This window comes from Sander lucioperca, chromosome 14, assembly GCF_008315115.2.
Source record: "Sander lucioperca isolate FBNREF2018 chromosome 14, SLUC_FBN_1.2, whole genome shotgun sequence".
NCBI classification, from domain to species: domain Eukaryota; kingdom Metazoa; phylum Chordata; class Actinopteri; order Perciformes; family Percidae; genus Sander; species Sander lucioperca.
In genome coordinates, this window is record NC_050186.1 from 16,159,256 (window position 1) to 16,177,920 (window position 18,665).

At 43.2% G+C, this 18,665-nt stretch overlaps 1 protein-coding gene across 3 annotated transcripts in view; it reads left to right on the plus strand.

The window, feature by feature from the left end:
* col5a1 (procollagen, type V, alpha 1) overlaps window positions 1–18,665 on the plus strand; it is an 86,718-nt gene that overhangs the window by 63,495 nt on the left and 4,558 nt on the right. For 2 of the 3 annotated variants that reach the window (XM_035991257.1, XM_035991259.1), the window contains exons 31-64: window positions 829–882; window positions 1,353–1,406; window positions 2,183–2,227; window positions 2,419–2,472; window positions 2,964–3,008; window positions 3,105–3,158; window positions 3,266–3,319; window positions 3,417–3,470; window positions 4,472–4,579; window positions 4,779–4,868; window positions 5,403–5,456; window positions 5,766–5,873; window positions 5,955–6,062; window positions 7,184–7,237; window positions 7,404–7,457; window positions 7,581–7,688; window positions 7,844–7,897; window positions 7,993–8,100; window positions 10,386–10,439; window positions 10,680–10,787; window positions 10,939–10,992; window positions 11,096–11,149; window positions 11,274–11,327; window positions 11,434–11,487; window positions 11,611–11,718; window positions 11,926–11,979; window positions 12,441–12,494; window positions 12,848–12,955; window positions 13,596–13,649; window positions 13,750–13,785; window positions 13,901–13,954; window positions 14,060–14,327; window positions 15,676–15,788; window positions 17,406–17,474. In XM_035991257.1, the coding sequence (XP_035847150.1) occupies window positions 829–882; window positions 1,353–1,406; window positions 2,183–2,227; window positions 2,419–2,472; window positions 2,964–3,008; window positions 3,105–3,158; window positions 3,266–3,319; window positions 3,417–3,470; window positions 4,472–4,579; window positions 4,779–4,868; window positions 5,403–5,456; window positions 5,766–5,873; window positions 5,955–6,062; window positions 7,184–7,237; window positions 7,404–7,457; window positions 7,581–7,688; window positions 7,844–7,897; window positions 7,993–8,100; window positions 10,386–10,439; window positions 10,680–10,787; window positions 10,939–10,992; window positions 11,096–11,149; window positions 11,274–11,327; window positions 11,434–11,487; window positions 11,611–11,718; window positions 11,926–11,979; window positions 12,441–12,494; window positions 12,848–12,955; window positions 13,596–13,649; window positions 13,750–13,785; window positions 13,901–13,954; window positions 14,060–14,327; window positions 15,676–15,788; window positions 17,406–17,474 (2,556 nt within the window). Of the gene's footprint in view, window positions 1–828; window positions 883–1,352; window positions 1,407–2,182; window positions 2,228–2,418; window positions 2,473–2,963; window positions 3,009–3,104; window positions 3,159–3,265; window positions 3,320–3,416; window positions 3,471–4,471; window positions 4,580–4,778; window positions 4,869–5,402; window positions 5,457–5,765; window positions 5,874–5,954; window positions 6,063–7,183; window positions 7,238–7,403; window positions 7,458–7,580; window positions 7,689–7,843; window positions 7,898–7,992; window positions 8,101–10,385; window positions 10,440–10,679; window positions 10,788–10,938; window positions 10,993–11,095; window positions 11,150–11,273; window positions 11,328–11,433; window positions 11,488–11,610; window positions 11,719–11,925; window positions 11,980–12,440; window positions 12,495–12,847; window positions 12,956–13,595; window positions 13,650–13,749; window positions 13,786–13,900; window positions 13,955–14,059; window positions 14,328–15,675; window positions 15,789–17,405; window positions 17,475–17,539; window positions 17,609–18,665 lie in introns of all 3 variants that reach the window. The other variant, XM_035991258.1, reaches the window with a different exon arrangement.

Consider the following 18,665-nt stretch of genomic DNA (forward strand, 5'->3'; position numbering starts at 1 on the left):
TTGGCTACTAGCAACTGCGTGGAGGAGGGGTGGGGGCACGTGCACGATCACAGAAGGCTTGTATCATGTGGACGTGCCGACAGTTTTGTTGTCATTACTTAGAATTCCTCATGGGGGAGACAGAAACTACGCACTATAGCTTTAAAGTGTTTGTTCTTAATCTGAATTGTACATATATTTGCATAATCGCAGTAACAATGCATTATAGATGTAGACACTGGTCTGTATCTGGATCACACATGTGGTAACAGCAGACTCATTTTCATATTTGATTGAAGCCTGCACAGCAGCCAACATTAACACTCAGCTAGTCATAATAAATGCTGCTGTGTTTAGCAGGTGTTCATATTTTATTGAAGTTTTACTACTAAAATAACACACTGCTACTTTGTTTACATTCACAGCTGTACCACTGTAGTATAATGCAGTCTGATTGCCTTGCATTTAGGCTGGCTGGCAAGATACTCGTTAGGAAATTAACGTTGCAAAGCAATTCTTTTGCATTACCTATAAGCCATAACAATACAAGACATTTCATGTACAAAGTCACATTAATACTAGGTGTCTTAAATATGTTGTGTATGCATCACAAGTATCAGGTAATATAGGATTACATAATGTGGAAATTGACCCCAACAAAAGACATTTTTGTCTAAGTTGTATAATGTTGTCTGAGGCTCTGGAGGAAGCTTTGTAAAGTTCTGAATCAATTTGCACTTTTGTGTCATTTAATCTGTCTTAAATGAGTTCCCCCAACTTTATGGAAGTGCAATACTTCATGTCTGGAAAAGTGAATCTAAAATTAAATTTGGCTTTTCTCATTTACAGGGTAAACTTGGAGTTCCCGGATTGCCAGGATACCCAGGAAGACAAGGACCAAAGGTAATTGCGCACATGTAATGCTTAATAATATTGCCATTAGTTCACTGATGTGAGTATAGAGGAACTTTAAAACCCGACTCATAAGAGACACAATGTATATGGCCAAAGTGTCTCCACACACATGCGTGTTTCTATGTGTATTTGAAAGACAATGAAAAATTCATACATGTGCATGTGCAGGCTGCTTTGCTGAACATTTGATGGCTCTCGCTTTAGCCTCACATAGGCAAAGCCGCAGTCTGACAAGTGGACATGCTTGAAGCTCCCTGATCAAAGAGCTGGGGATTTGAATATGCCTTTTGGTGTCAGCCCTAAGCTGCTATAATATGACAACAATAAAACGCTTTTATTTATGGTGCACCTTGTCTTTTGCTGCGTTTAGTATGCTAGGGATATCTCAGGGAATAAACAAAGGAACTAATATTTAAGGTTTGTCTCTGAAATGATTAATTACTCTTTCTCTCACACAGGGATCTCAAGGTTTCCAAGGTTTCCCTGGCGCCAATGGAGAGAAAGGAACTCGGGTATGTCAAATAGACTTGTTATTATTATTATTCTCATTGCTACAAGAAGGGTTGGATCAATACTGGCGTAGTGCTGGTGACAGGCTTCTGTCCTAGCTCCAGATTTATCAACCTAGAGAAAGTTGCATGGCTCTAAAATAAAGATTTTTACCAAGGACAGAAAGACAATTGCATTCCTTCTTCTTTACCACTTAACACAACTCATGTCGAACCACCAAAAGCATTGTTTATCACTTTGCGGTACTTGAGCAGTGTTTCTTTTTCTTTGTTTAAGGGCTGGGCCATTAGCTTGCCTGCCAGAGTAATGGTTTGCCACCACGAGTCGAGCAGGGCATATAAAGCTTTTCATCTTCACAAAACATTTGTGAAGTTTATGAGACCAAGCTCCCAGACAGAAAGGGATAATAGGGCAATTAACATCATTTCACAGCACTTTATTTTTTTTTTAAAGCCACACAAAAGATATAATTGTTTTGCTCATTAAAGTTTATGCAGCCAACTGTAATATCGCTTTAAAATCATTATATTGTGCATTATTGATAATTCTAGCATCCTATCCTGAGGTAGTCATGAATCTAATGTAAGTCAGGATAAATATTGATTGTATTATTTGAAACTGGTAATTCCTAATTAATGATAAAAGATGATGTCAGAGCTCTTAAATTGCCCAATTCTGTTCAAATCTGTTTGAAAATGTTACTGACTGCCGGCATTAGATTGATTCTTCTCGAGGATGTGACTCCTTTGATCACTGTTTGTGTTCTCTGTGTCCACAGGGAACAGCAGGAAAGCCTGGCCCACGCGGACAGAGAGGACCAACGGTTAGTCTTACTCAGCAGACTCGTGCTTGTATACAGATGGCGAGCTTGGCACAGTGAAACTGGAGGTTCAACCTGGGCATGCTTGAGGGGAACCCACACTGATTCAACCGGGAAAGCATAACTGTTTCAGGTCACAAATATGTCTTAGGACCCGTTCTACCATTTTTATTCACTTTGTCTTTTCCCTCAAGGGGCCTCGAGGAGAGAGAGGACCAAGAGGACCAACAGGAAAATCTGGACCAAAGGTGAGTCAAATATTTCACTGCCACTTTCTTGTGTATTTTGTGGTACAAGTTCACCACTTAAGGCCCATTCAGACCAAAATAAGCAAAACAGCGATGGTGGTGGGAGTGTCACTGACGTCCTGTTGTGACTACTGTTTTCCGTCAGATCGTTTATAGATCTCGACGTTTCTGACCGGACTTGAAGGCAGGTTCATTTCCCGGAGAAAGAGAGAAAGAAAAGAGATGAGCGAGGCGGATCGAGTGTGCTTTGTTGCTTGTCAAACATTCAGCTGTTACACAAACTCCTGAGCAGTTGGGTGCCTGTGTTTCGTGTTTTACAAACTTTGTTGTGGCAGCGACGGAGGCAGTGATGTTTCCTGTTTACAGTACGGGATTCTCACACCGCCACAAAATTAAATGATTGGCCACCGCAGGGGACGTGGGGTTGCGTTTTTTTCTCCAAAAGTTGAGTCGGTGTGAATGCCCACTTACTCCTTATTTTGTCTCTTCAGGGTAACTCAGGAAATGATGGCCCACCAGGACCTCCCGGTGAGAGGGTACGTACCGTCACACTGTCATCAAGGGTCGTTTTGTTCTCATAACATGTAGAGTCAACCGATTATTGACCCGGAATCATTTGTCGTTTGTTGCAGGGTCTACCAGGGCCTCAGGGACCAACAGGTTTCCCAGGACCAAAGGGCCCACCTGTGAGTCCAAACTCATACACGACACACAACTGTGTATATGAACCCATCATTCCTTTTCCTTGGCTATTCTTTACACTTGCATTCATCGATTTGGATGTATTTCTCAGGGACCTTCAGGGAAAGATGGACTGCCTGGACATCCCGGACAGAGAGGAGAGACTGTGAGTAAAATAGTTTGAATGCTCAGCTCTTCATCTGTATTCAACAGAGTCAGTTAAATGTCATGTAACTCTGTTTTTCTTCTTTTGTAATAAACAGGGATTCCAAGGCAAGACTGGTCCTCCTGGCCCTCCAGGCGTGGTTGGACCTCAGGTGAGTCACAGTCACCGGCCATCTTGCTGTGTTGTTCCCTTATATGTATTATTAGTACAACTTAACTTTGATTGTAATCTTTTGTGCAGAGTAGGGCTGCTCGATTATGGAAAAAAAAAAAAATCACAATTATGTCGGTCATTATTGAAATCATGATTATTTAAAACGATTACTCATTGACTTTTGGAAAGATGCTGCATTTATTGAACTTAAAAAACAGTGAAACAGTAAAGCAAATCAACAATGAAAACACCTTAAACTGTGAAATTTCCCTTAGGACTTTTACCGTTGAACCTTCTGAATTCCCTTTCAGAACACAAGACAAAATAAGAGTTTACTTGCAGAATGCAATGTGAAAAATAATCGTTTCTCTCGATTACACTGTTTTTGTGATTGCACAAATCAAAATAGCGAGTACAATTCGATTAATTCACAGCCCTAGTGCAGAGACAGATCTCCATTAAGATGCTGAAAAATAACAAATATGTATCTGTATTAATTTCAGAATGTTTTTTTTTTTTTCAAAGTTACACTCTGTGTTGTAGAGAAACCTGTCGGTGATCGTTGAGACGTGCACTAGTAAAGCTACCAGAACGCTCTCAACATTATGGCTTTCTGGCAAACACATGGATTAATCCTCATACTTATATCTCACAAGCCATGAGTGTTGCTTATCCTCTTCCATATTAGCAATGGGCTCTTCATCCATTATACATAAGCGTTTAACAGACTTTACCACCCAGCCGCTCTGCTAATGCCAGCTGAAAACATTGGCGATAATGGAGCTGTATGTGGCCTTAATGACTAGTGGGCCTCCCACACAGCTTCTCCATGCCGTGTTTTGTGAGATGGAGAAATTGTGAAATCTTTTTTTTGTTGTTGAATTGCTGATTTTGCTCACAGTGTTCCTCTTACCGTAGCTGCTCTTCTTCACACCTCCTTTGCAACTGGGTTTTATAGCTGTAGTGTCTTACTTTCCTGGGTTTTGTTTTCAATTGTAGGGACCAACCGGTGAGACTGGACCAATGGGAGATCGGGGTCATCCTGGGCCCCCAGGCCCACCTGGTGAACAGGGTCTACCTGGAGCTGCAGGGAAAGAAGGAGCTAAGGTGAATCCTGAAGCTCTATTTGATATTGTATCTTTTTAGCACCCAGTCAGCATCATACCTGCAATAACATTGTTCCCATCCCATCTAGATTTTTTTGTTTTGTGAGATGATATAACCGCACTTATCTTAGTGTAATTTGGAGCATACATACAATAACACTGCATTTATAGAATTAATGGCATTGTGCTTTGACCCACAGGGTGATTTTGGTCCTGCTGGCCCAGCAGGTAAGGATGGCCCTCCTGGGCCAAGAGGTTTCCCTGGAGAGAGAGGTCTGCCTGGCCCTGTGGTTAGTATTCTTTTCTGCTCAGTACAAAAACATCTCACAAATTCAGTACACCTCACAGCTTGGTTATTGCATAATCGTTCTGGGCTATTAAATCACTGTAGTTAACTTCAAGAATCATACATGATATCACATCCCTGAGTGGGCTTTAAATAAGGAACAGTGTACTCTAGACTGTTTAATTTTTGAAAATTTTTATTCTACTCTTACTTGACAAAGTCATGTTCTGGTAGTTATGCAATTGATGCTATTTTCTTACTGCAAACTTTTTTAGAAAGAAATCAATGGCAGAAACAGTTTTTCCTTCTAACTCTAGGATGCAGAAATTATGCGATACATCTGTTCCCTTTGTAATATAACGGATGTTCGGAGCAATTTTTGTTGAATAACTGTTCTCCCCGGCTGCTCTCAGCCTCCACTTTAGGGACTACAGGAGGTTTTCCATCTCACGCTGAGCCTGTCCAGTGTAGGGCAGGATGTGTTTCCCCCAACAGATGTGTTTGTTTTCTGATGCCTTCTTTTTATTTTGTTCTGCAGGGGGCTCATGGCCTGAAAGGGAATGAAGGACCTCATGGCCCACCTGGCCCTGCTGTGAGTGCAATTTACTGCATCCGCATCCTCACTTTGTCACTTTCATTCTCTCACTCTCGCTCTCACCTTCCATGGTCTCAGTCTCAGCCTCTGGGAATTGTCTTCATGGCAAAGTTCCCACCCTCAGTCCTTCCAGTCTCTTACATAATATAATGATATGCACAGTTTGCTGCTTACATAAGAGAGGTCTGACCTATTTGGTAAATGTGCCTGATGTGATGACTTTGTTTCAGTGTTAACACTTTGATGTCGCTGATATTTTCGTTCAGTTACTCTGATTACTAACATTACTGTGCCGCGGTGCTGTAGGGTTCACCTGGTGAGCGTGGTCCTGCTGGCCCAGCCGGACCTACGGGTCTTCCTGGACGCCCTGGCCCCCAGGGACCCCCAGGGCCTGCAGGAGAGAAAGGTGGACCGGTAAGAACATCGTCTTAGAACGTAGCACATTTCACAGATCAAGCATGGCTGACAACATCCTGACAAAAATATACATTTTAGGGAGAGAAAGGACCTCAAGGCCCAGCTGGAAGAGACGGTATTCAGGGACCTGTGGGTCTGCCAGGACCTGGAGGACCTCCTGGACCACCTGGAGAGGACGGAGACAAGGTGGGTTACTTTTTAATGTCTTGTTTCGCCGTCCACGTGAAGAGAGAAAAAGGTGAAATCCAGTAAAGCTGTATAGCTTTCAACTTTTTGAGCACTTCGCTTCACACACACACACACACACACACACACACACACTAATATACACCACATGCACACTTACCACCTTACAAAGACACTAAACTTTACAGTTGAGATCTAAGCCAGATGTTATCTTGTCTCTTTCCCTGTGACCTTAAGTGCTCTAAGGGGAATTTGGCCGACAGAGTTTTCATAGATTAACAGATCTTTAAAAGGTCAGCCTGCCTCGTCGCAGCTTTGTACTCCTCTGTACAAAAAGACAGAGGATAGGGAGGACTTTTGTGGCAATGACAGAATGTGTGAAAGTGACCCTTTAGTATTCAGATGCGAGAACAACTCTTCATCGGCTCTAAAAAAAACATTTGCCGGGAGATCAGCCTCGGAGATACTCAGAGGATAATCTCTTATCCTTTGAAGAATGCCTCAGTTCTTAACTGGCCTCACACTGGTCCCCACGGTGCAGACGGACACAGAGAATACAGAGTGTATTTGCCGTGCAGATAAAAAGGATCTCGCAAGCTAATGTTTACACACATTCAGACACTTTCCCATTATAAGTCCTATCTACGGGGAAGGAATAACTCCAAGGCCTTTATTTTAAGACTAATACTGCCTCACGAAGAGCCTTGTGTGACTCATACCAAAAGTAAATTGCTTTGGGTTGGGCAGATATTAACATTATTTCTCCAAACGCCAACAGCATGTGAAGGCTTTGAAAGAACGGTGCAAGGTTCTTCACTCTGGGAATGCTGGTGCAAACAGGTTGAGACAGGACTAATTATCTATTCTGTATTTGGCTGCCCGTAGCGCCAGTGACTCAGCAATCACGATAACCCCCCACCCCCCCAGATGTGAACTGTTTCTGTCCCCATTTGTTACAGATATTTAATTGAAAATTTCCATAGACAGATCTCTAAGAAAAGATATAAAGGTGGGATATAGTTGAGTTTTATTGTGCTTTAATATGTCAGTTTCTGTCCTGGGGCGTGTTTGATGACCATTTATCTGTCCTGGTTTCACACTGTGATCATGTCATTTGACAGGGAGAGCTTGGAGAGCCAGGCCAGAAAGGAGGCAAGGGGGACAAAGGAGAGCATGTAAGTTGTTTATTTACAGAAATCATAAATACATCATTTATGTATCATTTCACTGCCTGAGATTCTCAGTACGATCCATTTTTATTTATTTTTTTTCCCTGTGAATTCATGGGTTTTGACAGTTTTGAGTTGATTGACCCTTTGACGTGTTCCTTCTCTTCTGCAGGGTCCACCTGGTCCCACCGGCCCTCAAGGACCCGTTGGAGCACCCGGTCCTGCTGTAAGTGTCTCGTTTGCATCAAGTGTTCAGATGACTCAACGCCTCATCCACTGTATCTGCTAGGCCAACAGTAGCAGCGACCGTTGTATCTCCTGATTGGGACCCCCTTTTCATCTGTCGCAGGGTGCAGATGGTGAGCCTGGTCCCAGAGGGCAGCAGGGTCTGTTTGGCCAGAAGGGAGATGAAGGATCCAGAGGATTCCCCGGACCTCCAGGGCCAGTTGGGCTGCAGGTGCGGACTGCCACGAAACATATAAACTATGGTCAAATGTTATCATTAAGAAACACTGAGGTTTTAGTTTAGTTTATTTTTAACATGTTAAAGAAAAATAACTCTTCCACCACTGCACTGAGGCTGTATGATTAAACCCTCTGCACACTCCTCAGGGCTTGCCTGGTCCACCTGGTGAGAAAGGTGAAACTGGAGACGTTGGTCAAATGGTAAGTGACTGTGTCATCATTCAATACATCACATAACAGGAAGTTTGCATGTAAAGGCTCCTTGCTCATTAGACTGCATGACCTCTTCCGTGCAGGGTCCACCCGGCCCCCCTGGTCCCAGAGGCCCCTCAGGACCCCCAGGAGCAGATGGCCCTCAGGGGCCTCCCGGTGGCATTGGAAACCCTGGTTCTGTTGGAGAAAAGGTAAACCTCTCTTCTACGTCTGGTGTGAGAGTAAAGTGGTGCAGCTGAGGTTTTGTGTAATGTTTTTTAAATTACACCTGCCACTTCTTTAGTTGGTGTAAGTGTAAACACAGACATCTCTAAAGTCACATGAACTCCTTTTGGTTATGTTGTTTTGTGCCTCTTTTCATTTGATGCTAATTATATCTACCCTGTAGGCAATTAGGTAAATGGACAACGTAATCACTTCAGTAAACAAAAACATAGGCAGACAGTAAAATCCGATTTGAAGTCTGCACCCTACCCTCACAGGTATTTGTCTAAACAAACTACTCGTGCACATCATCATGATTTCATTCTCTCCTGGAACATTATTTCAACTGAAAAAAGGAACATTCACCCATGTAAATACTGTATTTGGATTGCAGTACAGTATAAACGTGTATTCTGCACGTCTCAGAGAAGAACAGTTTTTCGCTTGGAGAAGCATGGACTGAAACTGTCTTTGGATTTTAAAGTAGAGCTGTTGTTATTGGCTATCATGGGAGTCCACTAAACCGGCTGAACAGTATTCTTTCAATTGACAATGTGTGCTACTGTACAGCCTTTTTGTTCCAGATGGCACCTCTGGTCCCGTTCCAAAAACACTGGGTGCCATGTCTCTTTAGATGTGAATTTAGTCACATCTAGAGAAGTAAAGATAAAGCAGTTTTTCCAGAGAGGCAGACAACACAATAAAGGTCCCAACATGTCTCAGTGTTATGGATCCCAGACCACTATGGCACCTGATTATGTACAAGTATTTCAATGAACCTCCCTACTGTATAAGATGTACGTGATTCAGTTTTTGTCCGGCTGACTGGTTTTTATAACACTTTGGAAGCGACAGATTCAGTGTGCTAGCAGTTTGTTTGAGTGCTCTGGGCTATAGAATGTGAATGATACCTCTTTAAAAGGCTTTTGCGGCCATTAATATTTCCCACGCCTATTTATGTGATACCCTTTTAAATTAGACATGATCATTTCTTTCCATTGCAGAGTGACAGATGCACAGCAAATCTAGTAGACGGGCTGCCATCCCCAACAGTACTATTGCTGGGTGGAGAGAGTATGAATTAATACTCAAAGGTGCTGCACTTGCAAGATGATGATTGCATTATTAAAATGCGTCTCTCATATAATCAGCGCTTATTCGTTGCTGCCGTTTCATTATGAAAGGCCTGCTGTGACAGCTTTTGCAGCCGCTGGACTGCAGCGCTTTGCACTTTCTCATCACTTTTTGTCCGTAGCGATGATGTGATTTGTTTTATCTGGTCCAGTCAATAGAATCACCTTTATACTCTCCCTGAGGATACCTTGTCCTTCTCCTTTGCAAACAAACACAGCGCTCTCTTGGCTAATCGCTCTTGAGCTGATCTGGCATTTTATTGGCCAGCCCCGGGAGCTGGCAAGCCACTGAGCTCGGGCTTTTTTTTTTTTTTTTTAAACACATCTCTCATATACTGTATCTGTGATGAGCAGCTGTCTTTCATGCTCTTGGTTGTTCCCTGTTGTCAGCAGATTTTCCAGGCAGCCCTGTGGTGAACATAGGCAGGTTGTTGTAAGGATGGAGTCGAGGCCTGTGCAGGGCAAGACCGGCTCCTAATACAGGAGGATCAGTCATGCTTTTAAACAGACATGCCAACTGCTTAGAGTGGATTTCTTGACAGCAGCAAGAGAAGGTTTGGAAGACAGCCAGACACTCATTTAGAGGATCAGCTGATGTTCACAATACAGAGCAATCCTGTTGTTCATGCTAGAGAGACTCAGGACATGCTTATCATAACACATCCCCGCATGGCTTGGTATTGGCTCTGCAGTGCTGTGCGATCCATTGGCTCCCCATTTCCCAAATATGACACGAGCTAATAGTTGTCCCTTACACAAGTGTGGCAGACTGCATCTGCAATAAAACCCCAACAGGGAGGATGGTAGGCTTATGTGACAGTGAATAACGATAGTGCCCGGTGTATAGGTGAGTCAACAGGGCAACTATCCAATAAGGCAGGGGAAAGAGGACAAGATATAAAGGCAGGGTCCAGGGAGAAGAGTGAGGTCAGTGCCCAATCTGTCTGCACTTGATGGATTGAAATCTCTTGTGTTATCTCTTTCTATCCCCATTTGGGTGACAAGGGCGCCAGGACAGCGGACGCTGCTGTAAATGATGGGAATTTTAGAACCATGCTGGATCAACAAATCAACTTTCTGATAATATATGTGCCTCTCTCACCCTCTAATATTCCCCCTCTCTCTCTTTCTTTTATCAGGGCGATGCTGGTGAAACAGGAGAGCCCGGTCTTCAGGGAGAAGTTGGCCCACCAGTGAGTAATCTGGTTTTCTTTCCTCCATATTTAGATGAATAAGTACCAACAAAGGATGAAAGGACCAACAATAATTTCACCACCAATTGAATCAGTGTTGGTCAATAGCTGGACTACAAATCAGTTAACGTATAATGAGACTGTTACATTTTGCTTTGAAGTTTCCTTTTCGTAATTTTTAACTTGTTTTCTACAGCCATCTCTGAATTAGAATAACATACATACTGCGTATTGTTCCAGGGTCCAAGAGGAGAGCGAGGAGAAAAGGGAGAGTCCGGTCCGGCTGGTACAGCTGGCCCTCCCGGCCCTAAGGGTCCCCCTGGAGATGATGGTCCCAAAGGCAGCCCAGTAGGTCTTTTTCCACCTTCGACTTCAGAATTTTATTTTATAAATAAGTGCACTCTCGCCACCGCTTTCACCTCTCACCAAGGACACATTGTGACCTTAAACTACATCTCTTTTCTCAAAAAATAAAGCATTTCTATTGATTTTTTTTTAGGGGCCGAGTGGTTTCCCTGGTGACCCTGGCCCCCCTGGAGAGCCCGGTCCCGCTGTACGTATGGCATGAGTGAATGCATTGTGCAAACTCTGTTCTTTACAGTTTGTTTTTTGGCTGCAATGCAGCATGACTGAGGCTCTGTTCATTTCCTATGCAGGGGTTAGACGGTCCAGCTGGTGACAAGGGAGATGATGGAGAGGCCGGTCAAGCTGTGAGTGTTGTGTTACTTTACCACAACTCTATGTGTTGAAAGGGATTTTTTTGGGGATAGAAATTTCAATTTAAATCATGAAATGAATACTGTTTGATTTTCATTTAATTACAATTCAATCTAGGGTTCTCCTGGACCCACTGGAGAGTCTGGCCCCTCCGGACCACCAGGAAAGAGAGTAAGTTCTGTCCTGACGATTTTGTCGTTGTCGTTTCAAAATGTTATCAATGTCTTTCTCTTTGTATTCCACAATATTAATCTGTCATTTATTTATTTTCGAATAGGGCCCACCTGGAGCAGCGGGACCTGAGGGAAGACAAGGAGAGAAGGGAGCCAAGGTAACGCATCACGCGTCCAACAAATACACATTTTCTCTTCACTCAGTACATCACAATATCATGCCCCCAACAAATGAGCAAGAATCTAATGGTTTGTGTGTACCCTGTTTTTGTGTGTGAAAGGGAGAGTCTGGCTTGGAAGGTCCCCAAGGAAAGACGGGTCCTGTTGGTCCTCAAGGATCACCTGGCAAGCCCGGTTCTGAAGGCCTCAGGGGTATCCCTGGCCCAGTTGTAAGTAAAATGTTTCGTACCGTCACGGCAATTTATGGCAGTCATGTCTCAGTGTTGTGTGGCATTGTTAAAAGAGCTTCCAGAGCAGGTGCTGAATGGTTTTCAATAAACTGTTGAACATAAAGGAGCCGTTCTATTAATAGAAACGTGTGTTTTTCTTATGAACCGGGGGGTGATAAACACTGTCTAATTGGTATTTCTATGCAGGGAGAGCAAGGTCTACCTGGTGCTCCAGGCCCGGACGGACCTCCCGGACCAATGGTGAGTAGAAGTGACTCCTGGCCCTTTGAACCGACGTATCTCACATACAGTAATGTGTGCGACCTGATCTGGATCCCCCTCTCCAATAGGGGTGTGAATCTTCACTGGTGTCACGATTCAATTTGAGTTTGATTATCCTGTCAACGATTCGAATTGCTTCGATATCCCGATGCATCACAACACGTCACCTCCTCAATATTATTCTATATTGCTACATCGACAAATTCAAGCAGTCAGAAATAAATATGAAATCCCCTTTTTATTGTATCTGCTCTCAAAAAAAGACACTTCCTGAATGTAGCGGAGTCTGAACACAGCAGACAACAGACAAAAGGCAAACACAAAAAAAGCAGCAACCGGAAAATCAGCAAGCAACATCAGTAGGCAATAATCGATTATGGTCTGTCATGCAGTGATTCATTTCAACACCCCTACTCTCTAATGTGTCACCTCTCTCACAGGGTCCTCCTGGTTTACCCGGTTTGAAAGGAGACTCTGGTATCAAAGGAGAAAAGGTGAGCCACCTCCCCAGCTGAATAGTTTGTAAGTTTTTTTATTTGATTAGGACAATGCACATTAATCAACATTTCTGTAAATGCGCCAGTGTTAGCCAGTCGGCTAATTTTCAACTGTAGTCCTAATTACCTAGCATGAATGTTTGGATGTAAAGCATTACTGTAGCTTAATACTAGAACTAATGGAACCATTTCCTAACAGATTGATTAGATCTGTTGTTTGCCTCCAGCCATCAAATCATTACCCTAATGATTAGAGGGTGTGCCGGATAGATGTATTATATGGCTAATGTTTGTGATGGTGTATTATTGACTGTTGTATTGATAATGTGTGTGCTGTTCTCCACCCTCAGGGCCATCCGGGTCTTATTGGTCTTATCGGACCCCCAGGTGAACAGGGAGAGAAGGGTGACAGAGGCCTTCCTGGTCCACCAGGATCACATGGTCTCAAAGGAGACAATGTAAGTACAACTACACTGGAGTCATGTTAAAAGGCCCACGCTTGTTTAAAAAAAAAAAAGTCTGTATGCCAAAATCAGACTGGGAGTGCTGTAGAAGAGTATCTGTGCCAATAATCAGCCCACTGGAAGTGTTTGATAATCCTCGGCATTGGAGTGTTTTTTATTTTGTACAGGGAAAATGTAGTCACCAGTGTTTACATCCCTCATTCTAGTCAATATTGTTGCTAGAGCTGGGCGATATAGGAAAAAAAAATCAAATATCACGATATTTTTGACCAAATACATCAATGTCGATATTGCGGCGATATTGTAGGGTTGACTATTGGTGCTTTCACAAAACATCAACACAATGAGAGTTTTGATAAATAATCACCAATAATGTGGATACAATAATAAAACAGCGAGTAAGTCTAGTTCAGAACATCACTTTACTGTAATGCACCCTTTAAAACCAGGAAAAGACAACACTTGTGTCATATCACGATACTACGATATCCCAAATTTAAGACGATATCTAGCCCCATATATCGATGTCGTTATGATATCGTTATATTGACCAGCCCTAACTGTTGCATCAGGAATAAACTTCTTCTATTGTCAGACATCAGTTATGGATTCACGCTCTCTTTCTTTCCTTTAGGGTATTGCTGGTCCTTCAGGTCCACTTGGTCCCATTGGTCCTCCCGGATTACCTGTAAGACTCATCATATGTGTTGTGCTTCAGCATGTGTGTAACCAAATAGCGCGTAATGTCTAAGCCAATATTGATTACTTTGCCATTTTTGTGTCTTTAGGGTCCCCCTGGTCCCAAAGGAGCTAAAGGTTCATCGGTAAGTGTTTTACTGATAGCTGCATCCCATCAGATAAGGAAAAAGTATCAATCACGACACTTCTGAAAGAATTCGCCACTTAAGATCAAGCATTGCTTTAATTTGTCCTGCTCAGGGTCAAACTGGACCAAAGGGAGAGACTGGTACAACTGGCCCTCCTGGCCCTCCTGTAAGTCAAAGACTTTTCTACTCGATCATCAATTTTGTGTCTTACCCTTCCAAGTCATAATCTCCATCCTTATCTCTGACTGGCATCCGTCTCTCTCCATAACAGGGCCCCCCCGGCGATGTCATCCACCCGCTCCCCATAATGTCTTCCGTGAAGGGCCGAACTCGTAGGAACATCGATGCCAGCCAGGTGATGGACGACGCAGCCACGGATGCCAACTACAAGGACTACGACGACGGCATGGAGGAAATCTTTGGCTCGCTCAACTCCCTTAAGCTGGAGATCGAGCAGATGAAGCACCCGCTGGGCACACAGACCAACCCCGCTCGTACCTGCAAAGACCTGCAGCTCTGCCACCCCGATTTCCCCGATGGTTTGTGTTCCACTCTATCTGAAATGAGCCGACAGGTCTATTGGCTAATCCTTCCTCTCCGCAGATTGTAATTCCTGGTCCAGCTTGTCTTTCATGTGATAGTAAACAGAATATCTTGATGTCCCCCTGGCCTTTAGATCATCTTTTCTGCCATTTTATAGACCAAACGACTAAATAAATCAAAATAAAAAAATTATTAGATAATAATAAAGATTTGTCTATAATGAAATAAATCATTAGGTGCAGCCCTAGAATCAACCACCTAATCATCATTACATGCATTTGTTTTGCCACTGACAGGCACAGATTAATATTCTAAGTGTCTGACAACATTATGGAAAGGATGTCTAAGGAGGTCGACTTTTCTGTTAAAGAGTAAAATCCTTTTATAAACATAAAAACATCTGGGAAATTGCGTTCGCAAAACCCACCAGACTCCATGTCAATAAAAAGTAATTTTAGCATCGTAAAATGCACTTTATTTAAAGTCGACAGAAAACAAAATACAACTGTGAAAAGCCACTTTGGGTCGTCTTTCCACTTTTCCAACCATCACAACTCTAGTTTTGGTTGAAATAAACACATAGCTTACATGTGAAAATATGTTGGCTCTATACACACTAAAAGTGTTGCTTTTTTAAATGGAGTCTGGTGGGTTTAGCGCTAGCGACTCCAGAGCTGTTTCTGGTTAAACAGAAAGGTCTCAAAGAGGTTTTAAAGGTGTATCTCTGAAGGGATCCTTTCCATAATGTTGTCAGAAATTTAGAATATTAATCTGTGGTAAAACGGGCACTTTTGCCCTACTTACTTACATTGTAGCTCGTTTTGCCGCTGCCGACTGCAGCTATCTCGCTTAATACTGGACCAATGTCAAAGATCGGTATTCCCATCAGTCACTTAGACACAAAAACATAGGAAAAAAGGGTCCAGGTTGAAAAAAACGGGAGTTACCCTTTAATGCAAGTATTTCTATTTCTCATGTTCCATCTTTGCATGATGTTATCAAACAGCAGAAATTACAAGATGGAGTTTTGTTAAACGTCTCTCACTTGGTGTCATCACTTTTAATGCTGATTTTCATAGAAAACACTATTAATTAAGATTTGTGTTGTATATTGTGTTTCACAAGTTATGTTATATTTTAACATTTGTTAACAGTTTTTATTTGTACATCTCAGAATATGATATAGGCTCAACACAGATACTGAAAGTGTAGACGTAGAGACAGGATACTTTTAGCACTGGCCATATAATGTTAGACACTGCCTTGGCCTGAGGGAGAACAGTATAGGCTTCAAATCATATATACCACTCTCTAATTGCTCTCCTGTTGTCTCCATTTCTCCAGGTGAGTACTGGATCGATCCAAACCAGGGCTGCTCTCGGGACTCCTTCAAGGTTTACTGCAACTTCACAGCAGGTGGCGAGAGCTGCATCTTCCCAGATAAGAAGTCTGAAGGGGTAAGTTTGGCCGCGTGTACACAAACACACACACACACACACACACACACACACACAATGGACAGTCAGGTTGAGAAAAAATAAGCAGAAAGGTTGGGATTAGTGCTAGCAAGATGATGTGGTATTAATACCACTATTTCCAGCCTCCAAATGTGGATTTGATTGACAGTAAAGTAACATTAGCTGAACACTCCAGATAAGTGAATGATTGTTTTTTTTCCTCACATCTGGGACTTGCATATACTGTATAAATAACCCGAACATCTCAAGACGGCGCTAGTTGCAACAGTATCTCTATTGTAGCTCATGTACCCATATAATTAGCCTCCATGAGATTACCTTGCGTGTTGTTACCAATAAGTAGTGGGAGATGACGCAACAGGGTTCCCTGCATTTCCCCTGGGGGGCGAAGTTATAAACATGCTAAATCTCAGTTTAATTTTGACAGTTGGTAACCACAGGGAGACAACTCCCACATTTTCTCGTCCATACTATTGTTTCAGTGCCGTTTTTAGATTGAATGCCATTAAGGAACTGTAAAGCCTTTTGGCAGGTGGCAGACACGTTGAGAAGATTTTCACTTCATTATGCATGAGCGTGTGGAGGAGAGGAGAGTAGCAGGGTGGTGAAACATTGGGAACACTGTCTTTGACAAGTCGGGGTTGTGTAATAGCACAGTGCTACAGCCATTTTAATGATGACACTCACCAAGCCTCAGAGGAGCAGGATTTAGCTTAAGCTTCGAATAATGAAGCAGACTTTTTATAGAGTGCTGGCGATGGGCTGCTCTCATTTGTGTCGGGGGTGAAAAGAAAAGCCTGTGCTGACGGTCTTGGCGTAGACATTGCAAACACACCCACGTGAGTTTAGATTGGCACAGTTATTATAAGAGCACATAGTTACACTGTCCACGCACTGTACAGAATCACAGTCCCAAAGCCAGACACACTATCACGGATTCTGGAAAAAGAGAAAGTCACAGAAAGAATATATTTACTCCTCCCAGTGAAAACAACTGCAGGTCACCTTCGAGGCAGCATGGGTCTAATGTATGCCATCTCCCAGCGCTAAGTGATCTCCGGCTCATCATTCATTAACGCATTAAGCTATTGAGGACAGTTCCATATCAAACCGGGCTATCTAATTATAGAGAAATTCATCATTGTCATGGCTGAGATCATTAGAGCTGTGCCCTGTTGGCCAATCCACAGCTTTTAATGGCATAACAAAGTTAGTGCACCATGGCTGCACAGCACTAACACTACACAGCAGGGATAGAGGCCTCGCTATAAGAGCTCTTTGCAGGCGATCATTTCGTAATTAATCACTGTGTACTCATGAATTTTTCAGCAGCAATTAGCTGCCAGCTACAGATTGTACTGTACAAAATGGCATAATGGCTTACTAAAACTTTCTGCACTGGACCGGTTGGTCTGGTTGATCTTACTGGATACTGTTTCAGGTCTGGAAGACTCATCAGAGGTCAAACAGAAGGAGCAAGAGGGGAAGAAGAAGAAGAAAAAAAAAAAGATGGGATGTGTTTCTGTCAGATCTGTTTCCTTTCTTTAACACTGCTGTTTTTCCCTCCTCTGCCTCTCTGTCGATCCATGCCCCCAGGTTAGACTCACATCCTGGGTAAAGGAGAATCCTGGCTCCTGGTTCAGTGAATTCAAACGTGGTAAACTGGTAAGCCAGACTCCCGACTTCCCCAAGTCCTTTTCCCTTCCCTGAATGCCTCTTATATTTTACAGAGCAAAATGGCAAAATGGCCCAAAGACTCGCCAGGCACATGGTATAGTCACTACAAGAGAGGTTCCCTGGTAAGTGGCCCTGCCCGTGGTCCCAGAGTCCTGGCTCCGGCCTGGACTCTGTGTGCCTGAGGCTCTGCATGTTTCTGGTACGTTTATGCAGTGGCACCTTGCATCTTGGTTGTTGCTTTAATGTGGTGCATGATTCAGCACGAGCTGCACTCGCCTACAGTCCAACAACATGGGTGATGCTCTGACAAGGAAATGGAGGAGAGGTTTGTGGACCATACAGGCAAGCTTTGCCGTGGTGAAGCTTTATATTTGGCATCTAATGGAGTTTAGCAAATGGAAAACAATGTACTGCTGTTTCACTGTTTAAATTTCTTGATTATATATCCAGTCTAAGACACCTCTGCTACATTAAGAGAGCATCCCCTAGTGACTGTGTGCCTTGACACTCCCATCACTCAAGAAGCAATATCCATACATAGGGGATTTAATAGATTGGACAAAAACTCCTGAGAGTGAATACATCACTTAACACTTCTCTTTCTTTCACATGACACATTTTTTTAGTCCATGCCTCAGCAGGTCATCTGTCCTCCACAAGGAGGGGAAAATAAGTATCATTTCTCCTCTGCTGCAGCCATTCAGCTGCACTCACATTCCCAATGTCTCCCTTAAACATTACTTAGATCCGGCAGAGTAGCTCTGAGTCAAAGAGGTCAGGCACTCAGTCACCACCCAGGGGCTTCTGGGTTCTCAGTCACTGTTGACTTGCGGCTGTGATGATAAAGAGGTAATGTTTCCCTGGCGATGTCGGGCTGGATCCACATGCTGCGTGGGGCGGGGGAAAGTGGGGGGATGAAGAGTGGTGGGGTAACACAAGAAAAGCATGATGGGACTACCCGGCCACTCTGAGGATCAAAACATCAGAACCGTGGCACTTTGTTGAGCCGCGGTGCCGACACTCATAGACATGTTGCAGAACAAAGTCTTCATTGTTTATATCTTGTGATTAATTGGCTAATTCAATCAATCATTGGCACTAAATGGTTGCACAAATAGATGGAGAAGATGATTAGCTCCATCTGTTAATGTCAAGTTTGAGTGTCGGCACTCTCTGGGT